This window comes from Suillus paluster (assembly GCF_016628075.1).
Source record: "Suillus paluster strain FC165 chromosome Unknown EDB91scaffold_30, whole genome shotgun sequence".
Lineage (NCBI taxonomy): Eukaryota > Fungi > Basidiomycota > Agaricomycetes > Boletales > Suillaceae > Suillus > Suillus paluster.
Window position 1 is genome coordinate 1 of NW_024537590.1, and position 20,552 is coordinate 20,552.

At 46.8% G+C, this 20,552-nt stretch overlaps 8 protein-coding genes across 8 annotated transcripts; 4 read left to right on the forward strand and 4 right to left on the reverse strand.

Annotated features, from left to right (window-relative positions):
* Positions 1-20: 20 nt before the first annotated feature.
* EDB91DRAFT_1082537 (uncharacterized protein) lies at positions 21-983 on the reverse strand (the record flags this gene model as incomplete). The annotated part of the gene is made up of 4 exons (XM_041315499.1): positions 21-388; positions 442-612; positions 668-876; positions 932-983. Coding segments are annotated over 4 exons (800 nt in total), but the record flags the coding sequence as incomplete, so codon positions are not given.
* Positions 984-2,419: 1,436 nt separating this feature from the next.
* On the forward strand, positions 2,420-3,865 carry EDB91DRAFT_1248976 (uncharacterized protein; the record flags this gene model as incomplete). Its single annotated transcript, XM_041323002.1, has 4 exons — positions 2,420-2,537; positions 2,590-3,032; positions 3,088-3,163; positions 3,207-3,865. The coding sequence occupies 4 exons, from the start codon at positions 2,420-2,422 to the stop codon at positions 3,863-3,865; spliced, it is 1,296 nt and encodes a 431-aa protein (XP_041176526.1).
* Positions 3,866-4,001: 136 nt separating this feature from the next.
* EDB91DRAFT_1248977 (uncharacterized protein) lies at positions 4,002-4,505 on the forward strand (the record flags this gene model as incomplete). Its single annotated transcript, XM_041323003.1, has 1 exon — positions 4,002-4,505. One exon carries the CDS (start codon positions 4,002-4,004, stop codon positions 4,503-4,505), a length of 504 nt encoding a protein of 167 aa, XP_041176527.1.
* A 3,419-nt stretch (positions 4,506-7,924) lies between these two features.
* Positions 7,925-8,338, reverse strand: EDB91DRAFT_1082539 (uncharacterized protein; the record flags this gene model as incomplete). Its single annotated transcript, XM_041315500.1, has 3 exons — positions 7,925-8,074; positions 8,116-8,212; positions 8,265-8,338. The coding sequence occupies 3 exons, from the start codon at positions 8,336-8,338 to the stop codon at positions 7,925-7,927; spliced, it is 321 nt and encodes a 106-aa protein (XP_041176528.1).
* Positions 8,339-12,000: 3,662 nt separating this feature from the next.
* EDB91DRAFT_1082540 (uncharacterized protein) lies at positions 12,001-12,468 on the forward strand (the record flags this gene model as incomplete). Its single annotated transcript, XM_041315501.1, has 1 exon — positions 12,001-12,468. The coding sequence occupies one exon, from the start codon at positions 12,001-12,003 to the stop codon at positions 12,466-12,468; it is 468 nt and encodes a 155-aa protein (XP_041176529.1).
* Positions 12,469-15,286: 2,818 nt separating this feature from the next.
* On the reverse strand, positions 15,287-17,863 carry EDB91DRAFT_1082541 (uncharacterized protein; the record flags this gene model as incomplete). Its single annotated transcript, XM_041315502.1, has 8 exons — positions 15,287-15,399; positions 15,506-15,627; positions 15,696-16,342; positions 16,448-16,813; positions 16,918-17,002; positions 17,063-17,401; positions 17,451-17,455; positions 17,513-17,863. The coding sequence occupies 8 exons, from the start codon at positions 17,861-17,863 to the stop codon at positions 15,287-15,289; spliced, it is 2,028 nt and encodes a 675-aa protein (XP_041176530.1).
* Positions 17,864-18,118: 255 nt separating this feature from the next.
* Positions 18,119-18,481, forward strand: EDB91DRAFT_1248982 (uncharacterized protein; the record flags this gene model as incomplete). The annotated part of the gene is made up of 1 exon (XM_041323004.1): positions 18,119-18,481. One exon carries the CDS (start codon positions 18,119-18,121, stop codon positions 18,479-18,481), a length of 363 nt encoding a protein of 120 aa, XP_041176531.1.
* A 118-nt stretch (positions 18,482-18,599) lies between these two features.
* Positions 18,600-20,316, reverse strand: EDB91DRAFT_1248983 (uncharacterized protein; the record flags this gene model as incomplete). The annotated part of the gene is made up of 7 exons (XM_041323005.1): positions 18,600-18,803; positions 18,852-19,029; positions 19,082-19,319; positions 19,385-19,463; positions 19,515-19,679; positions 19,738-20,234; positions 20,289-20,316. 7 exons carry the CDS (start codon positions 20,314-20,316, stop codon positions 18,600-18,602), a joined length of 1,389 nt encoding a protein of 462 aa, XP_041176532.1.
* Between the last annotated feature and the right edge of the window lie 236 nt (positions 20,317-20,552).

Consider the following 20,552-nt stretch of genomic DNA (forward strand, 5'->3'; position numbering starts at 1 on the left):
TCATACAGCCAGGCTCGTACATAAACTCCAGCTGAAGACTTGGCATACTCATGCGAGCATTCAAATAATTACCCATGGTGGTGAGAATATCGAAGCATTCAGGAATGGATATGTGGTCTCGATGATTGGGGGTTTGCCGATTGGAAATGACGGTGAGGGTGTTAAACACGGATGCCCAGTACTGGAGGGTCTCTGACATCCTCGGAAGATTCTTGCTTTCGGCTGATTGTCTGAGGCTTAAAAAGGCTCGTATCCCAGCCCAGTACTGCTCAGGATGCATCACCCTGAGTGCAGCTGATGCGATGGCTGCCAGACTGGCAATGGCTTTGAGAATATTCTCGGAGAATGGTCCCTTCAATGAGGCAGATACTGCTGGGTCCGACAGATTCTACCGGATTGGTCAGTGTAACTATCGGAAACCACCATCTCATGAGATCCCACCTCATGCCCCTGTTGAAACCAAGCCGGAGATAGATTGATGCATCCGGGAGATATGCCATCATTTTCCAAGCTTGGTTTGAACCAATCCTGATTAGTTCGCCAACTCCCATCAACCTTTACACTTTTTGCAAGGCTCGGACTGAGCAAATCGGAGGCTGCCAGAATTTCCTTCTGGAGTTCCCATTTCATATTCCATATCCATTGAGCAACAAAATATATTACCCACCTGGGTGGTTTCTGTCAGGGCATCCGGGAGGTACCACGCAATGATGGCACTGGTAGCATCGAGAACTGTGGCAGGTATGTCGACCAACTTTGTACCTTCATGGCCAGGAGGACACCTCTCAAGCAACCTCACCTCTCTTTCTTCATTATGTCCAGTGTCCTTTGGGGAGATCATTTTGCTGTATCTCGCAATATCAATCTGCATCCAAACTGTGAAGCAATTTGAATCATCAAATGCACTGTCTGAATCTGCGGGAAGACCCACTGGGATTGTTATATGCCTTTAGGAGGCAATCCACCAATTGATCGCAAGCCATCACCAGATCAGTGTCTAGCTTAGGAGAAGGTATGACTGGGTCTCCTCCTGTTTTCTCGGCAATGAATTTCTGTTCGGTATATTCACATGCCTCATGAGTGACTGTCAAGGCCCAAGTGCGCCAGAAGGTTATTTAAATATTGGAGGTGGAAGACACATTCATGATGGTGTTGATCTTGGGAAATCAGATGGTCAATGCTGGATGTCCACAGACTTTAAAGGTGGTGGAGATAGGGTGGATCAGATAGGGAACCTTGATTTTAGCTTTCAAAGATGGATTATCATTCATTGCAATGTTAGTATGTCAATGAAATACCAGATCATTGGAAGGGTGCTAGATATCAAATATTTGAGTGTCGAGACCCGGGTCCTGGAACTCGGTACATAATGCTTGGTTCAGTCAAATTTCGGTAGTTGAAACTCACCTTTCTATGATGGATTATCATTCATTGCAATGTTAGTATGTCAATGAAATACCAGATAATTGCAAGGGTGCTAGATATCAAATATTCGAGTGTCGAGACCCGGGTCCCGGGTCCCAGAACTCAGTACATGATGCTCGGTTCATTAAAATTTTGGTAGTCAGAGCTTGGCACTTGGCACTCGATAGTGCCACCCGTCTATATCATATAATAACCTCGGCCCACCCGTCAACATGATGTGTCTGGGCCCACCCATGTATATGATAACAATTAAACTCGATGCCCGGAACTTGGTGCCCGGAACTCGGTACTCGGTACTTGGTGATTTGTTCAATTTATGAAATACCTGGAAGTCGATATTAGTTACCCGGACATCAATAGATGTTACCCAGAACTTGATAGATGTTACCCGGCCTGTGGATATGATATCAACCATCTCAGCCCACCCGTCTATATAATATACTACTACCTTGGCCCATAAGTCTATATAATATACTACCACCTCAGCCCATATGTCTATATGATATGTATCTGGGCCCACCCGTATATGTGATATCCAACTACCTCGGCCCACCCATCTATATAATATCTAATAAATTGCTCTCTCGGCCCACCCATCTATATTATATACCCCCACGTCAGCCTACCCGTCTATGCAATATACGACTACCTTCAGCCCACCCATATATATAATAAATATTTTACCGCTCCCTCGGCCCACCCGTATATATAATAAATATTTCACCACTCCCTCAGCCCACCCGTCTACAAAATAATACCAATATGTCGGCCCACCCATCTACAAAATAATCTTAATTCGTTGGCCCACCTGTCTAATATGATATATATCTGGGCCCACCCATCTATGTGATAACAAGCACCCTTGACACACCCGGCTATTTGATACACATCTACCTTGGTAAACCCATCTACATAATATCCAACTACCTCGGCCCATCCGTCTATTGAATATTCATGTCCATCAGCCCACTCATCTACTCTACATATTCCCTACATGGGCCCACCCGTCTCCATCAGGAATAATAACACTCCCGGCCCATCCGTCATAGTCGAGGATATATCTACCTTCGGCCCATGGTCCGCTGGCCCGTATCATACGGGATATTATGCACGTCCGTTCACTTGTATAATATGGAGATATGTTACTGCAATATGTGTATTTAGGTACAGGATTGGACACAGAGAAATGGTTCAAAGCACTCACATCAAACGTGAAGACAACCTGGATACTGTTCGTAAACGCATTTGAAAGCCATTGGCCACCAATAATAGTTGCAGAGAAAACTAAGGCAGAGCACGAGAGGGAGCTGCTAGAGCACCTCATGTTAGATGTGGAAGTAGGGACGAAAACCACTCTGTATGACAGGGAGTGTTGGACGCACGAGGCCTGGGCAACCAAGGCACTGCAGTTAGCCGCCAGCGCAGGGATTGTGGGAAGCACCTCAATGATCTGGCAGGTCAGAGGAAGGCTACCCAGCGTTATTAAGGACTTACTAAAGGTCGAATGCTTTAACTGTGGCACTCACGGGCACAATGGTCGAAACTGCTTATTGCCAGCAGACCATGCAGAACGACTCTCTCGCAAAGAAGCCGCTTGGAGAGCAGTTGTAAGCAAGGTGCTAGGTCCATTCAACTGCACGACAGCCACACCAATCTCGCTAGTTACTAGTCATGCGCCGCAATATGATACAGCCTGGATTGAAGATGCACCGGAGCAAGAAGAGGGAAAAGTCGATGGGTCAGCGTAGAAAGAGGCACTATGCTGACCCAGAATGTCAAAGAGAACCTAGCTGGAGCACCCATCCTTGCACATGAAGAGGCACCGTGCGAGGACCACCGCATATCACCTTGCCCCAGACCTTCCAATGAGCTCGTAGCTACACCCACTGCAACTGTACTTCCGTCTCGCGAATCTATCACAGTCGTTGACCTGTATTCAGTGGGACATCTAACAACAACTAAGGATCAGTTGGATGGCAAAGAGGCAGCGCCGTTCATGCATCACATCTCATTAGAAGGACCGCAAGGAGAAGCTGTAAGAATCAGAGGACTGTTCGACGATGGCGCGATGATTAGCACAATGTGTACGTCAATCTACGATAAAGTCAAACATCGCCTGGGCAATTGGAGTCAATCAACCAGGAAGCTACAAATGGCAAACAGGAATATTGTCAACTCATCAACAAAATGGAACGGTGTCGTCGATATCAACGGAGTAAAGACACAAGGAGAATTTGAGGTCTTCAATAGTGGAGGTGGATGGGGGTTCCTTTTGGGAAAACCAATGTTGCAAGCATTCAAAGCTATCCACAACTACAAGACGGACACCATCAGCATATCGGATGGACTACGCTCGACCACAATACAAAACCAAATCGCACACCCAATCACATTACGTCGAGCGGACAGGGTCAGCTTGACACTGGATATCAAGCAGTGAGAAATCTTATGGGGGGTGTATGGAAAAACCCCCCTCGAGGCAAGTCAATTTGAGTATTGAATATAGCAGAATAGCGCAATCTAACTGCAAAGATGAGCGCCCCCAACCCCGGACAATAAAACCGTCAGCAATCATAATGGGCCAATGGACGCCTACATTCAAATTCAAAACCCTCAAAACCAAGGAGAGAATGAACCCAGCTGTAGAAGAGGAAGTTACAAAGCACGAAAGCACAATGGGGAGCGAAGAGCTCCCCCTGAGGGAAGTCTCACCGCACTCATCAGACTCCCAGCAGCTTAGTATTGACCTACCCGATCCTGTAGTCTGCACAACCGATATCAACGTCATCATGGAGGACACAAACAATCAGCTGCTAGGAGACCTACCAGAGCCAGCACCATCAACTGCAAATCCCTTCATCTACACTTGGCAGACAGACCTGCTTAACGCTGCAAGAGTAAGGGAAATCAAATGCCAAATCACGTTGGGAGACGATCTTACCGCGGAAGAGGTGAAAGAGTTGAATGAGTTCATAGCAAAGAACGCAGACATCTTTGCGCTTGCATTAAAAGAGGTACTACCAATACCAGGCGCAACACTGAACCTCAACATACCAGAGAATGCAACTTTCAATATGTGAATTCACCAACGACCGCTGACCCCAGAACAATCACGCTTCTACAATGAATGAATAGACGACATGCTAAGCGCTAACCTCATCGAACGAGCCCCACCCGAGCTAATCAAATGTGCCGCCACTATGGTTATCACCCAAAAAGCACACAAAGTGGGAGGCCTACCTTGGGATGAGTTGATGCAGAGAGTTAACGATCAATACCGGACAGCAGGGCTTAACCCAGCATTTGAACTCCCAGAATGAGACACAACAGCACCTGCAGTGCAAATAGACGAACAATACCCCAGAAAGTGGTGAATCTGCCAAAACTTTGCCCAACTAAACAAAGTCACAGAAGTCGCACCAATGCCTCAAGGAGATATTCTGGCTAAACAACAATGGCTTAGCGGTCATCAGTACATCTCTACCTTCGACTTCGCAGCAGGCTTCTACGTGATTCAAGTCCCAGAAAAATGGTGCCCATATCTAGTGTTTTTCGTTGAAGGCAGGGGGTATTTTTGGTACAAATGTATGCCAATGGGAATCATGGGTGCCCCGACAGCATTCTGCGACACTCTTGCACAACGACTTCATGACCTCCTCGTCACATATTACATGGAGCTATTTATGGACAACGGAGGCTGCGCAGCAGACACCTTTTGGGAAATGATGGACAAACTGAATACATTGTTTGAGCGCTTCAGAGAATGCAAATTCTCAATCGCACCAAGAAAAACCCAACTCTGTGTATCAGAAACGGTGTTCGCAGGTGGCACAGTAGGGCGGGATGGAGTCAAACCAGATTTGACAAAGCTCACAGCCATAGTAGACTGGCCATGACACGATGAACTTAGCGTCGTTCCTAGGCCTTACAGGTTTCTATCAGTCCCTCATCAAGGCATACACAAAACGAGAAGGGCCCCTAAGAAATCTCCTTCTCAAAGTGCCAATAGACAGTCCAGCCTCCAAAGCAGCATATAGGCGAGCGATGAGCAACTTCAAATTAGGACCACATTGGACACACACACATACCAAAGTGTTCCTTGACTTGAAAGTGGCAATTACCTCCTGACCAGTGCTACAAACACCTCACTACGACGGCTCCCATTTCATCATAACTTCGGATGGCCATTGACGGGTTCGCAGCAGTATTGTCACAATGAGTCTGTATGTTAACACCAGCAGGCAAATGGGTAGAGCACATGCACCCTATAGGCTTTGCGTCCAAACAGACATCGCAGACGGAGTGCAAATATAAGTCCTTCTTGCTAGAATTTGCAGCGCTAAAATTCAGCCTCGACAAATTTTCAGGAATCATCTGGGGCTTCCCCATTGAAGTAGAAACGGACTGCAGCGCTCTATGAGACACATTGCTCAAGGCGAACTTGAACATTATACACACGAGATGGCAGGAGGGTATATTGTCCTACAATATAGTTGACGTTCGACATGTACTGGGACGACTCAATGTTGTCGTGGACGGACTCAGCAGGACATGGGAAGGCCAACCCAATAGACAAGGTGACGGCAGTGAATGGACAGTTAGTGAAGACTGGGAGGCTAGAACAGGCATCATCAATGACATACTACACGTATCGCTAACAGACCCGCAAGCTAACAACCTCCGAGACCACTTCAAAGACGAGCCAGTATTCAGAGAAGTTGTAGAGGCGATCTACAATATGGACCATGGAACAGAACTGAGGGACAAAAGGAGGGCAAGGTATCACGCATCCCAATATGTGATCGAAGGAGAGAAATTGTGGCGGCTAAGAGGAGGAACGACAACAAGAGCAAGAACCAAAGTAGAGTGTGTCACAAAAGTGGAAGCTTTGAAGTCAGTGACACAAGCGCACATGGAAGACGGGCACTGGGGAAGAGACATGATCAAAATCGCTCTCTTAGACAGCATATGCAGCCCAAAATTGGACGCAACTATTCTCGCAGCAATTAAAGACTGCCCCAAGTGCAAAAACTTCGGACCTACTCATATACACTCCCTCTTAGAGCCCATCACGCGACACCATCCATTCGAGCTGTTAGTAGGAGATTACTTAACGCTACCAAAGGGAATGGGTGGGTACTCTACCTTAGGAGTCTATCTTGACGTCTTCTCACAGCATGTCTGGGTGCTCAAACATAAAACCGCGGGCAGCGCAAAGACGACGGTCAAAGGACTAACGCGGATCTTCAACGGGTTTATAAACCCAGAGATGTTCATGTCCGATGGCAGAAAACACTTCAACAATGAAGTTGTCAAAACATTTTGTGAGTCGAGAGCATGCAAGCTGCATATCGTCGCCACATACTCTCCATGGATCAATGGTCTCATAGAAGGTACCAATAAGCTCCTCTTACACATCCTCAAACAATTATGCACACCAAATCTTGGAGAAGACGAGCTTCAAGAAACCGCTTGGGACAAACTCCCAAAAACCTGGCCCAACCATCTCAATGACACAATCCACGCCCTCAATAACCATCTCCTACCAGCCCTGAAATTCTCCCCAAAAGAACTGTTGCTAGGTCTCGTCATCAACACCAGGCCCACGCCATTAGCAGAGAGCACTTCAGTACTTTGACAGTCAGACACCCTAATGCAGATCACGTACGTCGAACAACAGCACCTGGACTGCTATGAAGAGACCATCTGCCACGCCATCAAACGCAAAGCTGCATTTGACAAAAAATTGCTGCAGCGCGCACCAGGGGAAGTCCTTTTCAAACCAGGCCAATTAGTCCAAGTCTACCGCAATGATTTAGACTACACCTTCAAAGCCGAATGAAAACTCCTACCCAAATGGTCAGTCCCGTGACGAGTCAGAACCAGACTTCAAAACTCCTACACGCTGGAAATGCTAGAAGGTGCTTTGCTACAAGGGGAATACAGCGCTTGAAGATTAAGGGCGTTCACACCGAGAACAGGAACCGCACTAGCAAAGAAACAAGAAGAATATGAAGCAAGGTTAGAAAGAAGAAGAGTAGAAGTCATGGAAAAACCAACAGAAGCTGAGGAAAACAATAGAGAAATGGAAGATAGTAGCGCGCAAGAAAAGGAAGACGAAGATGAGGAGGAAAGCGATGAGGAAAGTGATGAAGAAACAGACAAAGAGGACATTAGGAAAGAAGGAGAGGAGAGAAGAGGTGTCGAGGGCGGCGCCAATTGTTTTTAGGGGGGTGCATGGACCAGGGGTCCCAAGAGCAAGAGCTATACACCAAGGGCCAGTCGGCCCTTTCCGCAGCTTAGTCAACAAGTAGCTTTAGTCTCAGCCTGTTTGTAGTAAAGTACATCATCACAGACACTCATCATAACATAACAAAGCTAAAGCCGCTAGCCACTGCTCCAACGAGAGCATGCAGTGAGAAAGGGAAACAAATAGAACAAAGAGGCCATGATGAATGTAGAGACAATGGGCCTGCGAAGCAAAGAAACAAGCCCCTCATTATACATCTGCTCCCTTATCCTCTAGGACTCCTTCGAGTATACTGGCATCCATGTTCAAAGGAGCAACAGCAGGCTTGTGGTTTGGCAGTCTACTGGTGGCAGTTTTTGCGACAGCGAGTTTGTTGGCATATTTCTTGTCATGTGAAATCTTGTCAACGATCTGCAGAGTCAAGATGACGTGACATGCACCTGTCTTTCTGCAAGATCAAGCTTCTTCCAGAATGTCTCAAACTGAGAGTTGGTTCCACCCTCGTGCTGTTGTCCCCATTTGATGTGGCAAAGTCCTCTACAATCAAGTGAGTTGTAAGTAAACTGCGACATGATACCAGATGATTCACTTAGCCATTGCATGTGTTTTCTTTCCTGCAACTAGTTCCTTCCTTTTTCCGATGGCGGGATCAGTGGTGGTCATTATAGATTTGACTTGGGTCAGGGTCGATCCAAGAGACTGGAGTTCAACTCAAGAGTGTTACGCGAAACCAGAGAAGATGGTTCTGTGTACAGAGGGAATTCTCTTAGATAAGAGAAGTTCAGACCCAATGACAAGTATCAGATGTGAACCGAGTAGATTCAAGTTAGAGAATCTATCTACAAGAGAAGTGACATATATACGTAAGGTGAGATACCGGTGGAACGGTAAGGGTACAGGGTAACGGAGGTATTACCAAAGTATCAGTAAGGGTCAAGGGTATGTATGAGTCACATATGAAAAGGGGTAAGTAGTACCAGTTGAACGGTAAGGGCAAAGGGCATGGGGAATCCCCATCAATGAGAGAACTAAAATAGTGGGAAGGGCATAGGGTTCAGTAGACACTGTGGCTTCTGTGATCTAGGGGTAGAAGCGAGAGCTTCTCGCATTTCAGAACAATGGGATCAAAAAGAAAGAAACAAGAATAGAATCATAACCAGGGTCCAGGTCTAGACAAGTCTGAAGAATGAAATGACGTGTAACGCTCATGTTACTGTAACAAAGAGTATCATCTCAAGAGAAAGGTAAGGGTAAAGGGTGTGATGTAGGGTAGAACCAATACAGCAGTAAGGGCAAAGGGCAGGGTCAAGGGCATGACCTGACAGAACGGAGATACCAAGATAGTGGTATGGGCATAGGGTGAACTGACGCAATGGTACAATGGGGAATCCCCTTGTCAACGTGAGAAGGAAGAAAGAGATATAAATGGAAATGTAACCATGGTGCAAGTCTAGAGTGGTCTTGCTCTTCTGCACAGTTTAGCCACATGTTGGTGGTATGGCAGAATAAAGTGGGGCATTTTGTCTTTTGTCGTTACTGTAACACCATCCCTCCACATTATGTGGAGGGGTTTATGCAACAAACAGGAGACAGTGTTAAGATGTTACAACATTTTTACATCACAAAAGAATGTCATCTTTCCCCAAATCATTGTGTCATCTCCTGAGCTCTTCTGATATTGTCTTCTCCTGCCTTCACCGCCTCAAAAAATACCCTTTCAGCTTCTGTGACAATCTTGTTGTGTTGGGTCACATTGTGAATATCCTCACCCACACCTCCATCTCTCTCTGCTTCTCAAATGACTTTGATGAATTTTCCTGCAAGTTCATGTAGCATCAATATGTTGCTCTGTTTGTCCACTTCCTGGTGGGCTTCTGGTACTTCGTTGAATACCTTAGCACTTTGGCAGAAGTTGTTATCCAAAAAGGCAAGCACTTGAGTAATTCCCATGCATTGGGCAAGGTCTCCTGACCATGTTGCCACTGCGTCCTGTGAAGGTATGAATTTGTTGACTGCTGCTGAGCTGCCACTTGACTTATGAAGCTGTTTGTTATCAAAAAACAGATGATAACCACCAAGGCCCCAAAATGAACCAGGATTTTGAATGCATATGTAATCACATGCAACATAGGCCAGGAATCTTCAGAGGTAAGAGTTTCCTTTGCCAGTCCATAGTTATAGACCCATAAGTTGATTGTAGCCTTTCCACAGCCTAGCACTGGTGAAGCACTGGTGACTGTACAGTGCCCATTAAGATCATGTGTCTTGGGAGATAATCAGTACCCATCCTACCCTTTGAATAATTTGACACCTACCGCTATTGTCTGCACCAAGCCTGTATTGGAGTGACAAAGAGTCTCAAATAACTTCCCTGATTTCCTCTTGAATACATACACCAATCCATGATCACTCTCCCTGACAATCAGTTTTCCTTGTGTGGCAAATGCTACCTGCTTGGGGATGGACACACTTGGAGCAGCAGTCACAAATGTTTGAACTGGTTCCTTGTCACCTTCAAGTCAATATAAAGTTAAACCACTGGTAGCATTGTCCACTGAAAGAAGGTCAGTGATACATTTGTCAATTACATACCATGGACTCTTACATAACTGATTGGCAGCTATATTCCTTCACCACTGCACTGTCATCACCTTTCAGTTTGATGAAGTTTCCATCATATAGTCTGAAGACATAGACACATCCATTGTCTGCAAATGCTACAGACTTGGGCACTGTGTATTACAGGGACCCTCAGACCCCTATCGTCTCCAGCAAAATGTTGCCATCACAACCGTGTAACAGATGATATCACCAGCACATGACTAAACTGCAAAGCACAGCATAACAGCTGTTGGAGCATGACAACTCTAGACTTGACCTAGACCGGGATCAATAGAAGCCGTGTGCTTCTCCCTTATCACCTCTACCAATACACCAGTAATGACTATTGCTTATCGCCTTATCACTTATCATGGCAGATAGCATTATCTGACTTGGACACCTACCACTGTGCCAGTACCATACCCTGGACCCTTACCATTGGATTGGTGACTCTTATCTCTGAGTCCTTATGACTCACATAGACACTTACCTAGTTGGGACACTTTCTGGCTACACAAGCCTACCCTGAACTCATAGGACAATACCTATATATACCCCAGTAGTTGGACCATGTATTTCTCTAACTTGATCTTCACTTGTGATTATGACTCTAGCTTCTTCTTTGAACCTCCAGTCAGTCATTCTGGATGAATAGCCTTCATTCAGTCTTCCAACGTCTCGGTGCTCTATGAAGCGGACATGGGATTGACCCTATCAAGTGCACTGTTGGAAAGCCAGGCTTTCCCGTAACACTGTGTTATCGAGTCATACTGAAAACATGGCCTGCAGCTGTGAGTTTGTGTTGAGAATGAGGACTTGAACTATCTTGTCCCTTGTTCCCACTGCAATCTGCATAGTCATTTTGGAGGATGTTGAATCCTATACCATGCAAGTAATTTCAAAGCCCAATCCAAGCCTCCTAGCACAGATCTCCTGAAAATGCATCTGTTGGATGTTAGCCAAAGGTTCAATGATGAGACCAGGACACCCACATCTACATGGCTACGTCGTAAGAATATGATGTAGCCCAGCCTGGTTCCATAACAAAGGGTTTCTGCCATGCCCAATCTTGTTGTGACCCAGATAGCGCAGCTGACTGTGCCTCAGGACTCATGGTGATGAATCGAACATGCAAGTTCTTTCTGAGATTTGATATCCCAGAGTTTGATGCCCTCAGTCCCTGCTTGTTTGTTAGCACCTCCCATGACAAAGTGCATGTCAAATTACCACCACATACAAGAGCTTGGCCATCATTAGATATTGCAAGTGCGTGAATGGACCCACCATATGTCGAAAGGCATGTTTAATGTTGGAAGTGTTGCTTTGATTTCACGAAGAGTGACGAGGCAAATAAAGACATTATTGCCTGCACAATCTGGTTGGTTGTAGTCGCCAGTTCACCTGCTCACAGCTTATTATATTAGGTTCTGATTTGTTTTTGCAACTTTTTGTTGATTCCATGGCAATTTGCTAGCCATTTGTTGTTTCCCGATGTTTGTGTTCATCCTTACATAACAATTTCATATTTCTATTATATTTAGGACTCATTTATTTGATCTCATAGGTGACTTCTTTTGTTGATTGTCCTTATTGTTTAATCTTTATATAGGTCTATGTTGAGTGGTGTCATTTGGGGATAAATCTCATTAGAGGTTATTACAGTTCATAGCCAATATCTTGACCTGCCCTAGTCACCCCACTCACATTGCCACAACTACAACATCATGCTCAACAAATCCAACGCTGTCCCTGCTTTCTGTGATAAAGAGCCTGGTGCTCCACCTCCCTTCCCTCCTATGCTCATGGACCAGCTTGAACTATTTGGCAGCACTCACCACTCAACTATGCTCATTGCCGACGAGATTCTTCCTTCCAGAATCAGTACTGTTGTTCCACCCACTCAGCATATTAAGCACCCGCAACTCAAGGACACGCTGGTGCCTGAGTTCAAACTTGCAGTACAGCTGTTCAAGAATGACCACTCTTCCTCACCATACTCAAAGAAACCGTTTGAGTGTTCACATTCACATTCTCAAATGCCCATGCCCTCAGATTCATTGGATTCAGCATCAGACAGTGGCTCCTTAACTTTGACTGAGAGTCTATCAGAAGATTCAAAGATACCCAAGCCCCCTGGTGAACCTGGTCATCCAGGGCATGGAGGATGCACACTCCACAAGGCTTTAGACTGAAACCCAAAGGCATATGCTAAGTTCAAGATGAGTGACATGCTCTCACCACAGCATGCTACTTGCTCATGAACCTGTAAGAAATATATGCACCACCTCATTGAAGAACATCTTGATACGACCAAGTGTGCTTCTTCCCAAAACTATATGCTCCTGAAAATTGTGCATGACAAGGTGAGTAGACTATGGATGGCAGTTGTCCACAATTTTATCATTTGTCAGGCTGTCGATGCTTTCCCGGACTTATAAAACTACAGTGGCTTCTGGCTGCTGAATGATATGATCATGATGCATTTGAAATATACATCAGGTCATGCTAGGCAGAAGGAAGCAAAGATGGCTGCGGGCAAGACCAGGACCACGAAAAATTCATTGAAAGTGAGGATAATCCTACTACGAAGCTCATAACTGATATCAATCTACAGTAAACTTGATTCATACTATATACCCATGTACCACGTTTTACTTGAATTACTAGGGGTTGGCATTGCTGACTTGTCACCTTGTGGAGCGCCATCCATGGAGACAAATAGCTAGATATTGATCATCGTGTAACTCATGTATCTTCGAACCAGCTGGAATATCAATTCCATATCTGCTATCTGGCTTATCATGAACTCACGCCTAACTATCAAAAATCCAAATCAATGGGATCAGGAGTAGTAAGAGCTTAGCGCTGGGCCCTGATAGAAGTTTAAAGTTTGAGTCAATGTAGGGTTGAGTTTGGTGATAATGTTCCTTTATTTATGGGTGTTAAAACTTCTGATGAACTGGTCTCGTGTGATAATTAAGCTTATTTTCCCTGCTTCTGTCATATACCGGATCCAGGCACCTCCAATACCACCTGTGAACATCCCCACCCCTGGTCTGACCCCCTGTTTCCCTGTCTGCTCCATCCCTCCTTCTCCAACAATGCACGAAGTGCATCTCAGCAGGACTAGCCCTGCTACCTCCGCCTGACTTCGCTCTGCTCCTCCAACACTACCCCTATCTCCTCTGACACTATACCCCTTCCATTCGACCCAATCTAGAGTTCCGCTCCTCTGCCCTATTGGTCTGCCCAATCCTACTCCTACTCCCTCCACTTTTCTGACCCACTCGGTTCCTTCAGTTCCACTCGTGTTGCCCCACCCGATGATTAGTCCGCCCAACCGCCTCACTGGTCCACTCCTAGACTAGGAACCACTCAACTGGTCCTATCTCTGTTTAGTATCATAGTTCCTCCTTTTGGATCACTGGTAATCCCTATACCCAAGTGATTATTGATCTGTCATGTACATATTATTCTCTGAGCCTCTTTCTCATATATCTCAGTCATCTCTTGTAATCCTGTACACTCAGCACATAGCCTCCTGCTATGCTATGCTCATTACTTAGAGTATATAAACATATGTACTTTTGTCTGTAGATACTCAGTCTGAATATTACCTTTTCTAAGCCCTGCTCTTCTGTCCTTTGACTTAGGCTTAAACCCAAGTCAACTCAGCTACCCTCGCAATACCCAGTCAGAATGCCATGTTTTGCTTGTGAATCCCCATGGTGAATACACAAAGTTTGCTCCCATACTCTTTCTTCATCCAGAGCGGCCCAACAAAGACAAATTTCTCAAAACAGCAAAGCTTGTTCAGGTGTGTATGTTGTTCTATGTAAACAAACAAGGTCTTGATCATCTGGCTCCTATTATTAGGTTTTAAAAGTAGTGCTTTTTGGGAAATCCTCTCTTTCCACCACCAATGTTTCAGCTCCCAAGACTAAGGGCAAACTTTGGCAATTACAGAATACTACTCCGGGTATGATCGCTACTGCTGCTGTCATTGTAAGTCTTCCTTTAACATTGTAACTGAGTGTGTGCTGATTATGTTTGTCCCACTGGCAGGCAATATTTGTTCTTTCGGGCAACAAGGATTTGTATGCAAAGGGTGAAAAAAGCAACATCATGTACCACCAATATCACAACTACTATCACCAACATCTAATGACTGGAGGCACCTGGGTGTGAGAAATCCTCACATTTTTCAACAACACCCTCTTTCCTGAAACCTCGTTCTCACACATCAACCTAGACATCACAGATACAGGCACTTCCCACAACAGTTGGGAAGGGGAATTTGAGCATGCCATGGAAGAGGGAGGTGATGGGCCAGCTTTTCAATTTGATCCTGTCATTGCACCTGTTGCTCGATCTTCCTCTGTCATGCACCCACCATCTGCTTCTGTTGCACGCCCATTGTCCACCTCAGCATATGCCCCTGTCATTTTGCTCCTGGCCACTCCTATCATTGCAGCACCATCTAACTCCATTTCTTCAGCAATGCAAGACCTTACCTTGGCAGGTGGTCCTCCCCACATAGAGCCTAATGTGGTTGGAGCTATCCCCCCAAAGCCCAAACCAAAGCCAAGGCAGATGAATCAGGTGCTGAGGTCCACAGGTCTGGCCACAATAAGTAATATATCACTCTAACCATGCACTGTTTGTCTTGATACTTTGCACTCATGCCCACATACCCTTCCTGTTTTGATTGATTATCATAATAAGTAAACACAATCAAATAGCTGAATAAGCAGCTATTACATTCCCAGTCATGCCAACTTATGTCGAACATTTTACACTGTTTTACGGTCACGTGACTTTCGGGTTCCGCCGGATTCCTGTTGTTTATTGGTTGGGGAAGTTTTCATTCTTACTGCGCTGCCGACGAGAGAGTCTCGACAACGAACGACAACGACGGAAGATTCTGCAAAACAAATCGAATTGTGTCATCCCCCCAAAAATCGCGGTGTGAATGTACCGACAAACACGAACTACTGACAAAGCGGACAACTAATGAACCAGAACAGAATGCCTGCGAATGAAGAGATACAGCTGTGCGAGAGCTCGTGTGGGTCCCGGGAATGTCGTGCCAGCGACAGCGGGGCGTGATAGTGTGATATACGCTACAAAATGTGTGCGTGGATGTGGGTGATACTGATACATAGAGTGTGGATATCAGTCTGGATACTCAGCGGGAGGATACTCAGACTTCTGGGCAGCCATTCTTACTTGCTCGTCTGGTGATTTCACTGCGTCCCTCGCGTTGGCGTTGGACTGCGTCAAAAAGTGGCTTGACACCGCAGGTTGCCTCAGGGTATGCTTCGACAAATATTGCCTCGTCCCGCTGCAGCCTGCGGAAGCAGTGACGTGGTCTAAGTTGCAATTGCTGAACCCACGATCAGCGTGAAGGGCAACTCACCGGTAGAATTCCATAGCGATCACCTTCCGGATGTTCCGCTTCACGCCAGTGATGGTGCGCATAGGGCCGGTATACCACTCCTCCGGCCAATCCTTCAGTGCCTTACCGCCAATAGATGCAGCAGGGTCTTCCCACTGCTTCACAGCAGTGCGCCACGCCTCTGGTCCGCGTGGAAGGTCCGGGATTCCGACACCAGGTATGGGAGCTGCCTTTTTTGCTGTGGTGCCGTGCTGACGGCTGCTGGAGGGAAGTGCCCGTGTTGTTGGAAAGGCGGGAGGCGAGGGAGAAGAAGTTGAGTCCACGGGAACTGGGCTGGGTATCATAGAAGGAGTGGAGGCACTCTCCAGAAAGGGTGAAATGGTGGCCTGATGGCACAGGGTTGGTTGTAGAGACTGGGGGGAAGAGACCAATATCGGAGGTTGCGAGGGTGCTGGCAATGGCGAGGAATAAGTGGAAGAGGCCGGAGCAAGGGTTAGTTTGTCTAGGACTTCCTCAACTTTGCCAGACAGACAGTTCAGCTCATGATCAAATGACATCTTGAGTTCCTGAGTTTCCGCTGCAGTAATGGGTGCTGTCAAAATGTGATCACCATTGAAGCTCTTGTCACCTTCCCGAGGAATTGGGCACAGTGCATCCCGGTGATTTTTCTCATATCAGGTAAGCTCGTCCAGAAGGTACCATATCAGTGTATCGACCTGTCCAAGTGGGGGACAGATTGGTTGGTTCACAATATAGATTAGCAGGCCACTCACGCTTTCGCCTTCGGCCCACGCACCCCACCACCGAATGGTAGCAAGTGACCAGCGCTGTCCCAGAGGTGTGAACATGAACCGGTACCTTGCACCACCTCGCCGAAAGCAGTGGGTGGTGTACCTAGCTGTCAGCCCTACCTCCTTGCACATCCAGGCGAGCATCTTCATCACACCATCATACGACAGCTGGTCGGAGGCATAGACCACACTGTTTGCACCCACTCGCGCGAAGATGAATTCATCAGGCTCCAATGGCCGCCGGAGAAGGACCTCCTCCAAGAAATTCACCCAGGCTCGCAGATGTGTGAACATGCAGATCTCAGGTGTCTGTTGTTGAGGGTAGATCTCATACTCGTGATCTTGAAGCTACATGTCAGGACTCAGCCTTTGGGGGCACATAGGACATTACCGTCTAAGGCACCATCAGTCTCGCCTTTTCACTGCCAGCCTTTGCGGTTGAGCAGGCTCACTAAGTCATAAGGGATGTCGTATGGCGGGCATCCCTGGCAATTCCAAACAATGTCCTTTCGTCTGATTTTCGTAAGCTCGAAATTTCTGCGGGGGATTAGGTGGCCAATATAATTAGTCTTCACACTTCCACGCTGATGGACGCACCGTGTCCAAATTGTAAAGCCTGTGGTTGCGAATGCACGGATTACGAGGTGCTTCTGGGCTAAAATTACATTGTCCATATCAAGAGCCGACTCGCTCTGAACTCGGGAATAGATGAGACTGATCAGCTCATCAGGGCACTGCTTGTAGGACCATGCCATCACCTTCCGCATGTCCTCAATTGTCATGGCAGATGCATGGTTCCTGCTGCCACCTTCTGCTCCCTCATTGTTCTTCAAAACTTCCATCATGTCTTGCACGGCCGCGGACTGAGCTGGGTTTCCAGTGACTACCGCAGTCGCTGAATTGAAGTGGTACGGCCCTCGGTAGGTCTCCCCTTGGCTGTACATCATCCAATTTTGTGTCATAAAATGAGTGTGCGATCACTCACGAGTTCTTCCACAGATCATTGAAAGCCGAGAACACGCCCCACGTTGTGCTGAGACTTCACACCTCCATCAAACCCTTCTGGACGAGAAAGAGTTCGAGCACAGACGCAGAGTATCTGTTGGGAGTGTCGTCAAATGCATGGCTATAGGCATCGATGTCAACAAGTTCGCCATCGGCCTGGGTGTGAGTACCATCTGTATGAGCAGTCTTCTTCTGCTCGACCACATCTGCAAGGAACTGGCGGCCCCGCACCAGGTGTCCGTCGTACTGCGACCATGTGCCCTTGGCCTTTAGTAATGTCCGCCGTGCTTCCTCTCGCTGTGCCATCAGGGCTGATGCCGATGCAGTAGTTGCCTTCCCTTTTGCTGACTTCTTTACAGCAGACGTGATTTTCTTCGTTATCCCCCAAGCCATGGTTAAAAATACAGTAGTGTGTCCAGTGCGATAAATAATGAAATGAGTGTGAATGAGAGTGCAACCCAACATGCGTGCGGCATGTCACGCACCCGATGCTATAGGGGTCTGTTAATTCAACTTTGAACACTAGAGGGGCTCTTGTCATCCACATGTCATCCTGCACCTTTTCAAAGCATCAAACACAACACCGGTTCGTACTCATCATGGTATGAACCACATTGAGAAATCATCCTCATGCACACTACTACAGCCATGATGCTCCAACTGATGTTCTTCAAAGACTGTACTACAGAACAGCCTAGTAGCAGTTCTGCTACAACTTCAGGGACATCTGCCACTTATACCGACATACATGAGGGCGACATTGCCCACTTCGCCCAGGTCGGGTTCGAGGCATTAATTCAATCGCTTGCAAACCAGCAAGGATTTCAAGCCGATGTCATCAGGACTGTTTATAAGTACCTCACGAGTTACGAGGAAACAGTGGAGGTCATAGAAGAGATGAGGGAGGTGGCCGAGGAGTGCGCTGTCGCTGAGATTTTGAGCAGGACGGAAGAGGACGAAGAGGACGACCATAAAGAGGACAGCAATGACATCAAATCGGAGGATGAATAGTTGCATTGCAAAAGAGTAGACTACAGTGTCCATTAGGTCAATCCATCTTTAGGAAGAACTGCCTCACATTAGCGCATCCGTGGAAGTGTTGGGCTGCGCCGTAGGATCATGACCCAGATCAAGTTATGATGTCTGTCATAGTCTGTATCTTGTCTGCGATTTCATCAACAATGGTCTTGGCTTGCTGAACAAGATCTTGATCCACAGGTCGCACGATGGTTGGGGAGGTGCCAGGAGATATAACTGAAATAGACGTCGGGCTATTCATCGAGCTCTCGATTTGAGAGAGTAGTGCATGTGCTCTTGACACAGCTTCAGCGCTCTTCAGGATCGTAAGCAGGCTGTTCATATATGCGGGGGTATCATTTACCTTGAGCCTGCCACCTTGACGTATCGATTTGGCTAGTTCACTTTCCTGGATCATGTTCCACACACCCTTACCAAGTCCTCTGTTGCTTGTTGGACTGCAAATTCCATCAGAAATGTGTGCCGCCTTTTCTGCTTCCTCCGTGTTCCGGATACAGGTATTGAGAATCTCACGACACATTCTGTGGACGCTCGTATCCATGAAACGAACTGTACAGATGACTAGACACTCACTTGGCGAACTCCTCATCATCTGGGGGTATCATAAGGTCGAGACACCGCATCATGTGATTAGCCTTGAGTCCCGAGCTAAGCGCCATAACGGCAGTGATGTCTAAGTTGTTGACTGTGAGATCAAGGTGGAGCAAGGAGTTTGATTCAGGGAGGAACTCTGCGAGCGCAATAGTGCCCTGTGAGGTCATGTTGGTAGAGGAGAGGAATAGGCGCTTGAGAGCAGTATTCAAAGTGAAGGCTGTTCAGAGTGATTGAATCTAAAAAGACATTTAGTTTAAGTACCATATGCAGGGAATGATTAACGCACGCCATCGAGACCAGGACCAGAGCAGGGATTCCGACTAGCAACAGGCTCAATAGTTCCATATGCATCGATGAGTAACTAAAACGCAAATTTAAAGAGTGAGAGATAACGCAAAAATGGATAGCTTACCTTGTATGTGTGAGCAGAAGGCTTGACACCAGCAAGAAGAAGTTGATCGTAATAGTAGAGCACCCTCTCACAATCAGGCTTGGTGTGCATATACAGTTGCATCATCATGTTGTATGGCGGGATGCGAGGCTTGAAGTTGGGCTGGGAAGACATCTCCAAGAACAACTGCTCAGCAGATTGAGCATCACCGACACCTGCACAGGCAGCAATAACAGCGCCATACGTGATCGAAGATGGGCGTAGCCTTCATCTGCTGGAACAGCTTGAGTGTGAAATCAGCCTTGCATGCTTTAGCCAACTTGGAGATAATCGTGTTGTAGAGGTAAATGTTGGGTGTGCAGCCAAGCATCTGTGCCTCGCTGAAAAGAGACATGGTGTTCGAAGTGTCGTCGGTAGTGTCCTTGACACACTCTATGAGTGAGCCATATGCGTCAGGAGAAGGAATTCCGCCATTGGATGTGATGCGATCTTGGTGCTGGAACACAGCTTCCATGTCTCCGGCATGCGCGGATGCAATGATCATCTGGTCTTCAATTTGGAACCACGCCTGAGACTGCCACTGCTTGTTATCGATCGAGTACAATACAATCTGCGCAATATCATACAGGCTGTGGACCTTCTCGAGATCACCGACACGGCCAAAGCCGTTGATGAGCCGCCCGAGAGTAGAGGGGTGAACGTATTTGCTAGTAGCAATTCCCTCTTGGAGGCGGCGATAGGCTTCATGGATTGTCACAGTCGGGTGCGATGGGAACCATCAGAGAGTGTCCAAACTGAGGGTACCACGGTACCGGAGATTCATTATGTGAATCAATGTATTGGTCTTGCGGGCTCAGAACAAGCCGTTGGTTTGAGCGCTGGAGCACAAGATGGCAGCTGATGAGGCTGACGTTAAAGAGGCGTGGTTCTTGCTGGCAGAAAGTGGCACGGGGAGCGTAAGAAGGGTGTTACTGTCGTGTCTTGACTGGGCACCAGATGTGTAAGGTGCACTGGGCATAGACTCCGTTGTCGAAGAGTTGAGACCACCATTAGATCTCG